Source organism: Hemitrygon akajei, chromosome 2, assembly GCF_048418815.1.
Source record: "Hemitrygon akajei chromosome 2, sHemAka1.3, whole genome shotgun sequence".
Lineage (NCBI taxonomy): Eukaryota > Metazoa > Chordata > Chondrichthyes > Myliobatiformes > Dasyatidae > Hemitrygon > Hemitrygon akajei.
Genome location: NC_133125.1, coordinates 143,486,952 through 143,503,453, shown reverse-complemented (window position 1 = coordinate 143,503,453; position 16,502 = coordinate 143,486,952). Strand labels below are relative to the sequence as shown.

At 42.5% G+C, this 16,502-nt stretch overlaps 1 protein-coding gene across 3 annotated transcripts in view; it reads left to right on the top strand.

The window, feature by feature from the left end:
- The window catches only part of naa50 (N-alpha-acetyltransferase 50, NatE catalytic subunit), a 47,704-nt gene that overhangs the window by 26,047 nt on the left and 5,155 nt on the right, over positions 1-16,502 (top strand). For all 3 annotated transcript variants that reach the window (XM_073028896.1, XM_073028900.1, XM_073028902.1), the window contains exons 3-4: positions 1,239-1,358; positions 2,937-3,003. In XM_073028896.1, the coding sequence (XP_072884997.1) occupies positions 1,239-1,358; positions 2,937-3,003 (187 nt within the window). The remainder of the gene's footprint in view (positions 1-1,238; positions 1,359-2,936; positions 3,004-16,502) is intronic.

Genomic DNA, 16,502 nt, shown 5'->3' with positions numbered 1-16,502 from the left:
CAGTTATTATCCCCTGAACATTCAAGAATTTGAACCAAATGGGATAACATCACTCAACTTTACTTGCTCTATCATTGAAATGTTCTCACAAGTTATGGACTTACTTTCAAGTACTGTCATCAATACTTATTGCACAGTTTGTTGTCTTTAGCACATTGAACTCCTAAGTTGGTGTGTTCTTTCTTTGATTCTATTATGGTTATTGTTCTGTTATGGATTTACTGAATATGCCCACAAGAAAATGAATTTCAGGGTTGTATATGTGACATGTATGTACTTAAATAATAAGTGTTACTTTGAACTGAATTCCTGCAAGAAAATAAATCTTGGGGTTGTATATGGTAACCTACTGTATGTACTTTGATAATAAATTTGAACTTCAAGCTTTTTCTTGTACAAGTGGTTCCCCTCCTAAACTGACCTGTTAGTAATAGTATCTATTTCTTCCATTTATGATTTGGAATAAAAATGTACAGGAAGCTATTTGGCCCAGTGTGTCTGTCCCAAATTGTGAAAGAGCTCCCCAATCAGTTCCATTCCATTCTCTTCTTTCCTTATAATGATGACATGTCACTTTTCGTATTTATCCCATTGTCTTAAAATCCAATGAACACTGTTTCAGCTGCTCCAATACTGGTCTCCCTGTGAAAGCATTCTTAATTCCCCCACAAGTTCTTCTGCTGATCACTTAAGATCTATGTTCTCCGATTTCCAGCCCTTTGACCAATGTACATCTGTACAGTATCATCAAAATTCTTTTCTGTAGTAATTTGAATACTAATTTATTTGCACACCTTTCTCAACTTTCCTTATTTATTCTGCCTTAACAGTGGATCTCACATCATTTCTGGCTCTGATGCAGAGATGGACTCGATGAGATTGAATAAAGAACATATTTTCCTGAAAAGGGATTTTACAAGATCTGGGGTTTTGAAGAGTGGTCCTACATACTAATTAAGATTTGGAATTCCCACTTGACAGTCCTCATTACATAGTCCTTGGGAGAGATGAGAGGCAAAAACAATAGTCAAACGGATCAAACTAAGTGGGGAAAATTTGGATTTTATAAAAATTTGGTATTTGAAAGGTAGTTAATCCTTGATACAGATTTTAGTCTCTGTAAAGTGGAATAGGTTTACAAAATTTGCATTTGGGGTAATTTTTTAGGGATTTTATGTATTTTTTACAGTAGCGTGTGTGGAAATATTTAAAAAATTGAATGGCACTTTGCCTTGCAGCATATTTCAATGACATTGCAGTGGGTGCAGTGTGCTGTCGAGTGGATCATTCGCAAAACCAGAAACGATTGTACATCATGACCTTGGGATGCCTGGCACCGTACCGGAGACTAGGAATAGGTAAGCTCTTAGGGGAGTATTGCACTAGTCTGAGTTCTCAGTTACTGACTAATATCACAGTGTGAAGACATGGTTAGTTTTCTTTCCAGGATATGAGTTTGCAATCTTTAAAGGTGCATAAAAAGCTGGAATTTATTTGCCTACAAACAGTGATTGTAGATGCTAGAATCTGGATCAGCCATCTGCTGCAGCAACTCGGGTGAGCAGCAACTGTGTTTGACAGGAAAGAATTATCGATGTTTCGGAATCAGCATACAATTTTATTGTATGGGTGAGAGAATTAGAGGGGAAAGAATTAAGTTATTTATATAGAGTTCACATTCAGGGCAAGTGTGATTCAATTGGCCAAAAAACTTCTGGAGCCTAAAGGTCTCCCCTTTGTGCTCCAATGTTCCTATAAATTTGCCTGCTGAAGATAATATTGTTAAATGTACTAGAGTTCTTTTTAACTCTAGAGTGTACTTACCCTATTGTCAGTAGAGATTGAAATTTCTAATTTTACTATTGTGAACCAAAAAATTAATCTTGAAGTGAAATGCATTTTGGATTGGGGCTGTTTTAAAACCATATTGGGGCCATTTGTGCTGCTTTGGAATTGAACTGACTTCACCAAGCTTTTAAATTGGTTTATTATTGTCACATGTATCGACGTACAATGAAAAATGCCAGCCATATAAATTATTCTTTCCAACAGTGTATTGAGTTGTATAAGGGTGAACGATAACAGAATGCAGAGAAGGTGCAGTGCGGGCACACAACAAGGTGCAAGGGCCCAAAAGGTAGATTGCAAGGTGACGAGCCCACCTTATTGTACTAGGGAACCATTCAATTATCTTATAACAGTGGAATACAGGCTATCCTTGAGCCTGGTGGTACGTGCTTTTATGTTTGTGTAATGTCTGCCCATTGGGAGGGGAGGGGGGAAAGAGAGAATGTATAGGGTGGGTGAGGTCTTTGATTATGTTGGCTGCTTTACCAAGGTAGACAGATTCCATGGAGAGCAAGAAGTTTTACATATCTTGCTAACACTAACAAGGTGCTTATATTGTTTCACATTGAATGACGGAATCTTAAATTGTGCTAGTGATAACCTGCCAAACTGCTTTGTCATGGCATTTTAAATTTCCGATTACAGCTTCTAATAAAAGAAAAACATTGCCTGCTTGATATTAACAACTGGTGTATTTCCAACTTTAAATTGTTTTGCTGAATTAAGCCATAAATGCCACTTTGTGCATTAGAAGGTAAGGAGTGCCCAAAGATTTCCAGTCTTTACATTTCACTCTTATAGCTCCAAAGATACAATTTCAATGAAGTGTAGACCAGCTTGAATGGCAGGTGTACTCATTATGTAATTTAAATGAAATGTTTTTATGACCATAGCAGTTAGACAATCAGCATCTTTATTCCCATTAGCTTTTTCCCGGAATGCACCAAGTGCAGAAGTTCAATCTCCCATGGTACTCCACCAGTATTCCCTACACTTGGTTCTTGCAAGTAACCTGTTGTGTTACTGGCTACTTATGATTCCAAAACATGTGAGCTATGCTTCACGTTACTTCCTTTTCCTTTATTTAGGAACCAAAATGCTGAATCATGTGTTAAACATCTGTGAAAAGGATGGGACCTTCGACAATATTTATCTGTGAGTATCTTATATTTTCTTTAAATCCAGTTCATTCACAGAATGTGTTAAGTTCGCTTAAGATTATGCGAGGGTATTAGCAATTCAGAGAGTATTGCTATTGCAGACTCAGAATATATCAACTTAGTGGCTGCTAGCATTAAGAAATACTTGTTGTATTCTTCCATTGTGAAATTTGAGAGTCAAGGTTTTTATATTTATAATGTTTATGGTGTTTGTGCTTTTCTTTAATAAAGTTAAAATGTAATTTTATTTTCTGATGTAAAGTTTGGAACATTGCAGGATATCTTGGTTTTAGTAGATCAGTTATAGAGCAAGTGATCAATTATGGGTAAGTTGTGCAATTACGAAGACTGGCTTTATTTGTCACAGTGAAATGCATCGTTTGCATCAACAACCGACACCATCTGAATATGTGCCACCATTTCTCTGGCACCAGCATATCATACCGACAACTTGCTAACTCCTTACTAATCGGCATGTCTTTGAAATGTGGGAGGAAATAGAAGCGTCATGCGGAGAATGTACCAACTCCTTACTGACAATGGCAGGAATTGAACCTGATCACTGGTGCTATAAACTGTTTCACAAGTCATTATACTACCACGCCAACCTGAGTTGTCTATGGGTATTTGTATTGTTCACATAGCCAAAACCAGCCCTGTGGATTGTAGCAATGTACCAGTCCAAAGGAGCTAGCTGAGTATAATTAAGAGCTAGGAATGTTAGCCTGTGAGAGGATACAGAAATTGGCTTGCTTATTCTCGTAGATAATTTGGAGAATTTTGTAGAGACAGCACACACAAAATGCTGGAGGAACTCTGCAAGTCAGGCAGCATCTATGGAGGAGAATAAACAGTCAACACTTGGGACTGAGACCCTTCATTGGGTATGGCAAGGAAAGGGGTGGAAGCTAGAATAAGCAGAGGGCGAAGGAGTACACGCTGGCTGGTGATAGGTGACACTAGGTGGGAGGGGGAAGGTGGGTAAATGGGGGGGAGGGTAATAAAGTTAAAATCTGGGAGGAGATAGGTGAAGCAGAAGGAATCTAATGGAAGAGGACAGTGGACCATGGAAGAAAGTGACAGCGGACAGGAGCCAGAGGGAGGTGGTGAGCAGGTGAGAAGAGAAGGTACGAGAGGGTAACCAGAATAGGGAATAGAAAGAGAGGGGGGGGGGGGAAGAGAAATTACCGAAATATTGGAGAAATCAATGTTCAATTACGTTACAGTGTGGGTGGCATCTTAGCAGGGCTTTGAGGTGTATTCCCAAAACTAGGCTCTGAAAATGGACATTCCAAGCTCTGCTATGGAAAGAGATGACTGGGCAGATACCGGAAAAGATCCTAGAATGTACTAAAGTTGTCAAGTCTGATATCCCCACTGACTCTTGGAATTCCCTGGTCCATTTACCCCCCAAGGAACATCCTGAGGCTGTGCCACAACTTCACATGGAAGGAGTCCTTACACATCTGGAGAAAAAGGATGCTTATGTGAGAATGCTGTTCTTGGACTACAGTTCAGCATTCAACACCATAATTCCCTCCAGGCTTGACAAGAAGCTCAGAGACCTCGTTCTTCACCCTTCCTGTCAGATTGATGACAGATGGTAAGAGTGAGCTCCCTCACCTCTGCCCCTCTGCCCCTCAACACAGGTACTCCATGGCTGTGTCCTAAGCCCCCTCCTTTACTCTCTGTATACCTATGACTGTGTCGCCACCTACAGCTTCAATCTACTAATTAAATTTGCTGATGATACTACATTGATTGGCCTTATCTCAAATAATAATGAGACAGCTTACAGAGAAGAAGACATCACTCTGATAACAATGATGTCAAGAAAACAACTTCTCCCTCAATGTCACAAAAACAAAGGAGCTGGTTGTGGACTACAGGAGAAATGGAGACAGGCTAATCCCTATTGACACATCATTGGATCTAGGGTTGAGAGGGTAAAGAGCTTTAAGTTTCTCGACATCCACATCATCGAGGATCTTACGTGGTCTGTACATACCAGCTGTGTGGTGGAAAAGGCACAACAGCGCTTCTTTCACCTCAGACTGTTGGAAGTTTTGTATGGGCCCCCAAATCCCAAGATCTTTCTACAGGGTCACAATTGAGAGCATTTTGACTGGCTGCATCACTGCCTGGTATGGGAACTGTACTTCCCTCAATCGCAGGACTCTGCAGAGAGTGGTGCAGACAGTCCAGTGCATCTGTAAATGTGAGCTTCCCACTATTCAGGACATTTACAGAGATGGGTGTGTACAAAACGCCCAAAGGATCATTGGGGACCGGAGTCATCCTAACCAAAAACTGTTCTAGCTGCTCCCATCCGGGAAACTGTCATTGTCGTGGCTATCCCTTGAGGTCAAGGATGATGGTCTTCATTCCATTGATCTTTTTATGGGCTCTCAAGTGGCTTTGAAAGTTCTTCCACATTCAGGACAGGTAGTTCCAGCTGGCAGATCGGGCTTTGGTTGTTGCTGCCTCTCTTTCCATTTTCTTCTCTTTTCTTCTAATTCTACACATCTGTTGGCTTCAAAAGTTGCTGTTCCTTCTCGGATGATGGTTTGCCAGAGTTTCCTGTCCTTGGCATTGGTTTCCCAATTGTTGATGTCGCTGTTACATTTCTTCATGTTGGCTTTTAAGATGTCTTTGAATCTCTTCTGTTGTCCGCCTCTTTTACGTTTGCCTTCTTTAAGCTGGGAGTAGAAGATTTGTTTTGGCAAATGTTTGTCTTTCATCCGAGCAATATGACTGCTCCATCTTAGTTGGTTCTTGATGACGTAGGCTTCAAGGCTTGTTGTTTTTGCTTCATTTAGCAAGCTGACGTTGGTTCTTCTATCTTCCCAGCTGATATTTAAGATGTTTTGAAGACAGTGTTGATGGAACTTTTCAAGTACCTTCAGATGTCGTCGGTATGTTGTCCAAGTTTCTGATGCATACAAGAGCGTTGGAATCACCACTGCTTTGTACGCTAACATTTTGGTGTCTGTCTGGATGTCACGATCATGAAAGACTCTTGTTCGGAGACGTCCAAAAGCCTTTCCAGCGCATTTAAGACTATGTTGGATCTCGTCATTAAGGTCGACATTGGAGGAGAGGTGACTTCCAAGATACGGAAAGTGGTCCACATTTTCCAGGGTTGCTTCGCCAAGTTAAATTGTTGGTTCAATCCAATTTGTCTCAGTTGGTGACAGTTGGTAGATGATCTGAGTCTTCTTGGAATTGATGGTAAGTCCAAGTTTCGTGTATGCACGTTTGAACGCAGTCAGAATCTGTTATAGGTGGTTTTCTGAGAGAGCTACAACACTGTTGTCAGCTGTGTATTGGAACTCGATGAAGGAACTCGTGGATGTCTTGTTTTTGGACTTGAGATGGGCAAGATTGAAAAGTCTGCCATCTGTTCTGTAGACAATTTTGGTTCTTGGGGGTAGGTCGTCCTTGATGTGGATGATTGTTGCAATGAAGATGGTGAACAAAGTTGGGGCAATCACCCATCCCTGTTTTACTCCTGATCTGACTTGAAAAGGCTCACAGTTACTGTTGCTGACCATGACTGTGGCAAGCATGCCATCGTGGAGGAGTCTCAGGATTTGAATGTACTTTTCAGGGCATCCATAGGTGGATAGGACATCCCATAGGAGTTCCCTTGATACCGAGTCAAAGGCCTTGGTGAGGTCGATGAATGCCATGTACAAAGGTTGAAGTTGTTCACGACATTTTTCTTGTAGTTGTCGCATTGTGAAGATCATGTTGATTACTCCAAGTGATGGGCTTGTGTCTCCGTCTCCGGAAGGATCTTCTCGGCTAAAGGCTTGAGCCGGTTGTTCATGATGTGGGTGAGGATCTTTCCTGCTGTTGATAACAGGGAAATTCCATGATAGTTTCCGCATTCGGATCGATTGCTTTTCCTTTTGTAGATGGTAACGATTGCTGAGTCTCTGAAGTCTGCTGGTATGTCTTCATTTATCCAGATCTTGATGAGAAGTTGATGCAGTTGGTAATGAAGCGGTTTACCTACAATTTTGTAGACTTCGGTTGGTATTCCATCAAGTCCAGCGGCCTTGTTTTTTTTCAAGGTTTTGATGTCTTCCTTGACTTCTTCAAGTGTTGGTATTTTGCTTAGGGAGTCGTCAGCGGGCTGTTTTGGGATGTTGTTAATCACATTCCTGTCAAATAGACGGTCTGATTTAGAAGATCTTCAAAGTGCTCCCTCCATCTGGAATTAATGTCAGCATTGCTCTTTAGAATGGTTGAACCATCTTTGCTTTTGAGAGGGGCTTGACCGTGAGTGGATGGGCCAAAAATAGCTTTAGTTGCGTTGAAAAAGCCTCAAGTGTCATTGGCGTCTGCTAGTTGTTGGATTTCCTGAGCTTTCTTCCTCCACCATTGATTTTCAGGCTTCGGGTGCTCTTCTGGACTACAGTCCTGCATTCCTGATAGCGTTTCCTTTTGGTAGCCGATTGTCGGTCATTTTGTAAGGGGATGAAAGCTTTTCTTTTCATTGATGAGTTGTTGGAGTAGTTTGTCATTATCATCGAACCAGTCCTGATGTTTTTTCGTCTTGAACCCAATTGTTTATTTTTAGGAGGTGATGATAGCGTTCTTCAATTGATTCCACTGTTCTTCTACAGATGGTGAGATTTGTTGAGGCAGTTCTTGAAGATTTTGTTGGAACTTCTGTACATGGTTGATGTCTCTTAGGATGTCAACATTGAATTTCTTAATAGTGTTCTGATTTTGGTGTTTCCTTTTGGGCTGAATCTTCGTTCTTATGATGGATAAGATGAATCGATGGTCTGTCCAGCACTTGTCGGCACCAGTAACAGCTCTTGCTATCAGTACATTTTGTTGGTCCCGAGATTGTATGATGATGTAGTGGATGAGGAGCCAGTGTTTGGAGAGTGGATGCTGCCAGGAGACTTTGTGCCTGTTTTTCTGGCAAAATACGGTGTTTATAATCACCAGTTGTGTTCAGCACATCTGGTGAGGAGGAGTGTTCTATTGGCATTAACCTTGCCAACTCCTTCCTTGCTTATTATTCCAGTCCAGAGCCGATGATCTTTCCTGACTCTGGCATTGAAGTCTCCCAAGAGAATGATCTTATTGTTGTTGGGAACAGGAAAGGATATGGTCAAGTTGGGCATAGAAGTTCATCTTTACTTCATCTTCAGCGTCCAGGGTTGGAGCATAGGCGCTGATGACGGTGGCCTGTTGGTTCTTGACGAGTTGGATTCGCAGAGTCATGAGAACGTTTGTTGGTTCCCAGTGGTTGCTCTGTCAGCTTCTGAAGTAGGCTGTTTTGGATGGCAAAACCTACTCCATGGATCCGCGGTTGTTCAGGATCAAGTTCTTTCCAGAAAATGGTGTATTGACCTTGCTTTTCCTTTAGTTGCCCTAATCCAGCTCTGCGGGTCTCCCTCAGAGCAACAATGTCAAAGTTGAATTTTTGGAGTTCCTGGGCAACAAAGGCCAGGAACTCCTCTCTGGTCGGTCTGAGTTTGGGTTATCCATCAGAGATCGTATATTCCAGGTTCCAAATTTCATAGTTTCACTTCTCGATGTTTTTTGACCGCATGATGATGATCCCTCTGGATGCAGCTTTCCAGACAGGATGGGGTGAAGCAGACTATTTTTAGGGCACCTTTTCCAGCCCCCTCCCAATGCAGCGTGAGCAGAGTGGATTGTAAATAGGGCTGCTCAGATGTGAATACTGCTACCAAACAACTTCTCTGCTTCTGTCCAAAAGTTGAGGACTGAATCAAGTATTCACCATTTCTGTGCCGGTTCTTGACTAGGAGCTTCTAGCCATTACATTGCATGCTCCCGTCGCCCTCCCCCCGATCGCCGAAAGACTCGAAGATGTGGCCCACAGCGCAAAGATGCCTGTGCATGTATTTGTTTAATGTGTACTTGATGTTGCACTCCAAGAAGCACACAATATTTCACAAATCAACCAACTGATTCCAATGGCATGGAAACCACGATGACTGGAGCTGATGGATTTGTTGCAGCCTTCATCCACCTTCACAGCCGTTGAGTTTGAAGTAACTTTGTCCGCCTGTTCCACCGTTGAGGTCTTGGTTGGATTGTTCTTTGTCAGGGTCCTCACCCTCAACCTTACTGCCGTGGGTGACCCTACCAGGAGCATAGCCCCAGACGGCATTGCTTTCGGGATCTCAGGACCACACAAGCTTCTCCACCACGACAAAGTGACAATCCATGGAGAAGGGGAAACTCTATTGCAGCATAAAAGTCAGGACCAACAGGCTCCGGGACAGCTGCTTCTACCAGGCCATCAGACTGATTAATTCATGCTGATACAATTGTATTTCTGTGTGATATTGACTGTCTTGTTGTACATGCTATCACAAATTATTATAAATTAGATGGAGATGTAAAGAATTTTACTCATGTATATGAAGGATGTAAGAAATAAGGTCAATTCAATTTAATTCAATACCAACTTAATGCACCTATTTGCTTGCGTCACTTGCCCATCTGTGTAAGAGCCTTTAGTTCACATATAGGTCTTGTTAAATTGGGTTTCATGTCATATGCTGAAGTACGGTGAGGTGTGGGAATGAAGGAAAACCTGCTTGCAGTAGCATCACAAGCAGTTAGATTCAGACAACACACAGAACAAATGCACATAAATTAGATAACACAGTGAAGAGATAAAAACTATCCAAAACCAGACATTAGTATAAAAAAAACAAACCAGCAATCAGAGATAAGACCATGACAGTGCAAGAGGTGGTCCATAGAGTTCCATTGTTGAGGTAGGATTAGGGATACGTGGGTGAGTTGTAGGAATGCATCTGTTTCTGAACTAGTTGGCGTTGGACTTCAGGCTTTCGTAACCTCCTGTCTGACGGGAGCAGCAGAAAGATGGCAGAAATTGCCAAGAGAGATGCTGCTATCTTGAGCTGTGAATAATTGGCTGGAAAGTTTATTGATCGGCAAGGATCTGAAAGACCAAATGGCTACCAACTGTTCAGTATGATCCCAATGTTTTTGCCCGGTGAAGGGGGGGAGTGCAGGTTTAACCCGTGTGGTTGCTTTGGTTTTGACTGCGGTGGGGGGGGGGGGGGGGGGGGGGGGGGTGGAGAGAGAAACTTTTTGAATTGCCTGACCACGCATTAGGCAGAAATAGCATGCCCAATTCTGCAACACTCGGGATGGGGGGAAACAAAGCAGCTAAATAAGCAACGAGGGCTTTTAATTGGGAGGTGGCTGGGGTCATATTTTGGAGAGCTTGTTACTACTGAAGCTTTCATTTCTATAAACAAGGGCATAATCTCTTCCTCAAGTTTGACTCAATGGCTTGCAGCCACACTGCAGTTGGAGGTGTCAATTAAGTGTGCAGTGGGAATCCCCTAACACTTAACATAATCTGAGGTAACTTGCAGTAAGCCCTCCAAGATCTTTATATACTGTTCCAAAATGAAAAACTGACCTCTGGGCAGCAACATAGTGATGTATTCACGCCTGACTAGTTTAATATAGATTGGAAACATGATAAAATCTGCAGATGCTGGAAATCCAAGCAACACGTGCAAAATGCTGGAGGAACTCAGCAGTCCAGGCAGCATCTATGGAAAAGAGTATAGTCGACTTTTCGAGCTGAGACCCTTCAGCAGGAGGGTCTTGGTCTTAAATGTGGACTGTACTCTTTTTCCATAGGTGCTACCTAGCCTAATGAGTTCCTCCAGCATTTTGTGTGTGTTACTTAATATAGATTTGCATTAACACTCACACCAATGCATTAATGGAATCAAAGCCAAGTGAGAATTTCTTTAGGAAATTGTGCCTCACTTCACTCTGTTATCTAGATTACACTGTAACTATATTTTATTCCAGTGCCACAGTTGAGTATTTTTCAGGGCTATCAAAACTGAGCTCCAACCTTCTCATTTCTAGATTAGAAGCTTCATAGTATTAAATTGGTTTCTTTCATCACTCTTTCATCTATAATGTACTTCAAATTTATTTTTTAGCCCATCTTTGGTGGAGTGAGGATTATGAAATAATGGTCTGGGTAGATGTAAAAACCCAATTGGTCCCTGTGTTCATGCGGGGGGTGGGGGGGGGGGGAGTGCTATCTCTATCAGATCAGGCCAATCCCAATCTTTCATTGACATATCTTGCCATTGTTTTCTGAAGTGACCCATTAAAGGCATGCAGAGAACACAGCAGAACTTGGGGCAACTGTGGATTGGCAGAATGGGCATAAAACCAGTGATGCCCACAGTACATGCACATTCCTTTTAAATTAAGAGATTCATGATGAAGCTACCAAAGTGCTTAACAGCAAATGAAATGCTGTTTTTTGAGATTTGGGCCAATAACTTTTCTATCCGTGAAACATGTTAACCTGAAATTTTGAAATTATATCTCTTCTTGTGAATACTGCCCAATCTTCTGAGTATTTTCAACCTTTTTTTTTTGGTTTTTGAAATACTTTTTAATTACAGTGTTACGTACCCCATAACTGGGTGTCTGACCAGCAGAGAAAGAAGAATCTGTTGGAGTCTGGTGGTACTATATTCAAAAGTGTTTATTAGTAAAATAAGCAAATCAATATCAATAATACAAATATATAGATAACACAAGTTAGCAATAATAAACCTAAAAGTGTAGGAATAATAATCAGCAATAATAAACAAGCTCTATCGATGTCTAGGGGTAAATGAATTGTCATAGAAAAGTATAAAGTTCAGTTCAGTTCATGAGTGCTGAGGTAGTTATGGTTGTTGTGTTGTAATCGTTGGGGGGAGAGAGAGAGAGAGAGAGAGAGAGAGTGAGCGAGATGTAACAGCAGCTGTTGCGGCAGGCAAACCTTTTACTCCTTTCTTAATCCGTTGTGTCGTTGTGGCCATTCAGTTATGACCCCTCTGTCATTCAGCTAGACCGTTCTTCTGTGGTGGACTCATCACTCTGGCATGAGTGGACACACACACGTCCCCACTGGCCCTGCGGTAACACTGTGAGTTTAACTGACCGATCTCCTGGTTTGGTCTCCGATGCCCCCACCTTTCCTGTGGGTTCCAACACTCAATCAGTGTCCACTGGTGTGTCTGAAGGGTATCTCTCCAGACCTGTCTTTTATCCCTACTAACGGGGTCTCAGCTATCAATCAATTTTGAATGACTGTGTCCATCAAACCAGCCCACTCCTGCAGTCCACTGAGGAATGTTAATGAGCAAAATGGTAGAAGATAAATAACTCTTGCAGAAGTCATAATACAGTAAATCAACAATTCTCTCTCCCCTCTCTTATCTGTAGCAGATGTTCTTGCATGTTTTTCATCTCTCTCTCATGAGCAGCATAGCAACAGTAATGGTTCGTGATTCTCGGGGGTGGGGGAGAAATGGGTAACTCTGCACCCCATTGATCATCAGATCTGTTCATCACTCATAACACCCCCATCCTTCTGGGAATTTTCACCAGAAAATTAACTAATACAGCATATTACAGAATTACAGAGTTTAACAAAATACAGAAGTAGTCTTAACTACAAAAATAAAACAGATACACATTCAACTTAATATCTAGATAAACAATCAGCAATTACATTGTCACTCCCCTTTACATGTTGTATTTCAATATCGAATTCCTGTAACAACAGACTCCAACTTAATAACCTATTTTTATTTTTCATGTTAGCCAAAAATACCAAGGGGTTGTGATCAGTATAAACAATTAATACTGTTTATCAAAATGCTGTATCGCCAAGATAAGTGCCAACAATTCTTTTTCCACAGTGGAGTAATTTCTCTGATGCACATTGAACTTTCGAGAGAAATACGCTACTGGGTGTTCCACTCCATCCCCTGCTTTCTGCAATAGGACTGCCCTTGCAGCCTCATCACTTGCATCAGTCGCCAGGGAGAAAGGTTTAAAAAGGTCAGGTGCTTTTAACACAGGGTGATGGCATAGTATGGTTTTCAACTTCTCAAAAGCTTCCTGACAAGGACTGCTCCACTCAAATTTTTCCTCCTTCCGTAGGAGTTTTGTAAGCGGGAGGGCAATGTCCGCAAAGTTCTTACAAAATTTTCGATAGTACCCCACCATGCCCAAAAACCTTCTCGGTGCCCTCTTATTTGTTGGGACAGGAACCTCGGAAATGGCCTGTACTTTAGCCTGCACAGGAGCCAACTGCCCCTGTCCTACCACATACCCCAGGTACGTGATCGTGGCATGGCCAAACTCACTCTTTGCGAGGTTCACTGTGAGATGGGCTGCAGACATTCTTTTAAACAGTTTTTCTACAGCCTCAATGTGCTCATCCCAAGTGTCACTCCAAACTACTACATCGTCAATGTAAGCCTTTGTGTTTGTTAACCCTTTAATCACGGCGTCAATCATCCTCTGAAATGTCCCTGGCGCATTTTTCATTCCAAACGGCAAGACATTGTATTCGTAGAACCAGGATGAGGTGATGAAGGCTGAAATTTCTTGAGCCCTGTCCGTTAAAGGAACACACCAGTATCCCTTTAGCAGGTCAATCTTAGTGATGTATCTCGCTTTACCCACTTTATCAATACAATCTTCCACCCTGGGGATAGGATAAGCATCTGTTTGTGTGATGGCATTCACCTTTCTGTAATCTGTACAGAATCTTATACTGCCGTCCGGTTTCGGTACAACCACGCATGGAGATGCCCGTGCAGAGGAAGATTCACGAATGATACCAGCAGCTAGCATATGCTCAATTTCTTTCTCCACTAGCTTGCTCTTTTCCAAATTCATCCGATAAGGGGATTGTTTAATCGGCTGGGCCGAGGTAACAATAACATCATGCTCTGTTACTTTGCATCTCCTGGGAACATCTGGGCATAAATCTGCATGCAGTTTAATTAGCTGTGTCAGCTGCTCTCTTTGTTCAGGGTCTAAATGACTGACTTTATCGGCAAAATTGGCTAAAATAACAGAGTTCTCTAGTCGGGTGGGTACTACGCTTATCTTTTCAAAACGCTCAGGCCCCTCCTTATCAATCTTTTCTGCTTCATCGGTCTTCGCGACAACACCGACCACTGTGGGGGTCACGTCATGATAACCTTTCAGTATGTTAACATGAACCAACCGGCTCGGCTTTCGTCTATCGGGTGTTTCAATCACATAATTCAGAGAGTCTATTTTCTTGATCACTTTATACGGCCTTGAAATCTTGCCTGTAGGGGGTTGGTAACTACAGGGAACAGGACCAAAACCTTATCGCTCACTTGAAATTCTTGATCTTGGGTTCGTTTATCATACCATTGTTTCATTTTAGTCTGGGAGTCTTTAAGATTTTGCTTTGCCAACTTGCAAACCTTATGGAGCCTTTCACGGAACCTCAAAACATAGTCAATCACATTGACTTGCACATTCGGACTAGACCATTTTTCTTTGAGTAAGGTTAAAGGTCCTCTGGGTCTGTGACCAAAAACGAGCTCATATGGACTGAACCCCAGAGATTCCTGAACCGTGTCCCTCACTGCAAATAACAGAAGTGGTAATGCATCATCCCAGTCTCGAGTGTTTTCCTGGCAGTAAGTTTTAATCATGGTCTTTAAAGTCGCGTGGAATCTTTCCAACGCTCCTTGAGATTCCGGATGGTATGCAGAGGCTAGAATTTGTTTAACTCCCATCTGTGTCAACATTTGCTGAAATGCATGGGATGTAAAGGTACTCCCCTGATCCGACTGTATTTCTCTAGGTAACCCTACCGTGGAGGAAAATTTAATGAGTGCCTTTACCACTGCAGGAGTCCTAATGTTTCCCAGGGGCACAGCCTCCGGGAATCGAGTAGCAGCACACATCAGGGTCATGACGTACTGCCGCCCACTCGCAGTTCTGGGCAAAGGACCCACAAAATCCATGATGATTCGGGAAAAAGGCTCCTCAAAAGCGGGTATGGGTCTGAGAGGTGCCTTAGGGATAACCTGATTTGGCTTTCCTACCACCTGACAAGTATGGCACCTTTTACAATAGTCCGCAATATCCTTCCTTATATTTGGCCAATAAAAATCTTTCATAACCCTATCTACTGTCTTCCTTACTCCCAAATGTCCATCTAGAGGTCCCTTGTGAGCCAAGTTCAAAATTTCATCCCGATAAACCTTCGGAACTACCACCTGGTGTACCACCGCCCAGTCCTCATCCACTGGCACCGTGGTCGGCCTCCATTTCCTCATTAACACTCCCTCCTTCAGATAGTATCCCTCTGGTTCTTTATCAATCTCTACTTCAGAAAGAGCTGATTCTCTCAACGCCACAAGCTCCTCATCACGACTCTGTTCCTTTATAAATTCCCTCCTGGCTAAGGGTAGATCTACCTCCTCTCCTTTACTCTCTTTAACCTCACGATTCTCTGCTTTACCACCCTCTAACCCTTCTTGGTACAGGGTCGGTAAAAACATCTCTGCTAAATCAACACTGGACTCATTTAAACTGGCTCCTTTCTCAGACGCCTTTTTAGACATGCTGCGAGTGATTGCGCAGGTGGGATAAATCTTGGAATCTGTGGGCGGGTCCTCAGCGCTTACAGGCTTACTTGTTAACTTCACTGCTGAATACACGTCACCACCTACCAAATCGTTACCAAGTAGGACGTCTACACCATCCATCGGTAGTTTCGATCGCACCCCTATTTCAACTGGTCCAGATACCAGGTCACATTTCAGAAACATCCTGTGCAAAGGTACGGCCTCTGTCCCTTTTCCGATACCCCTTAACACAACCTCTCCAGTCTCAGTCTCCGGGCCAAAATCCAGCACCTTCTTTAGAATCAAGGACTGATCAGCCCCAGTATATTTCCAGATCTGCACTGGAACTGGGGTTTCTCCTTCTTTCACAGACTGTCCCTTCCAAGATAAACTTCTCACGCCCCTCTTGTGCTCTATCTACCTTTGCCTTCCTCATCGATCTGCTGACCGACTCAATGCAACCAGTAGGGATTGCTGTTTTCCCTTTTCCAGTCTCCTTCTTCGGAGCAAAGCACTTAGATGCTATATTTCCAGCTTTCCCACAATTATAACAGGTAAAGCTAGGAACCTTCCTGCCAGCCTGCTTTTCCTCCTCCTTACTTTTTCAACTATCTCCCGGCTTATTCTCTGCCTTAGACGGTGGACTTTCTCTACCGTCCCTACTGCCTTTCTGGTAGCTCTTATTTGAGGAAAACTTTGACTTGTGGGTTAAGGCGTACTAGTCTGCTAACTTGGCAGTCGCAGACAGAGTCTCCGTCTCCTTCTCATCCAAGTACGTCTTCATACTCTCAGGGATACAACCTTTGAACTGCTCTATCAGCATTAACTGTAACAGTTTATCATAATCTCCAACAACCCCTTTTGAGGCGCACCAACGCTCACAATACATTTGCATCTCACGGGCAAACTCTAAATATGTGTGGTTCCATGGCTTTCTCCAGTTCTGGAACTTCAGCCGGTATGCCTCTGGCACCAACTCGTAACTCCTCAATACAGCCCTTTTTACTTCCTCATAATTCCT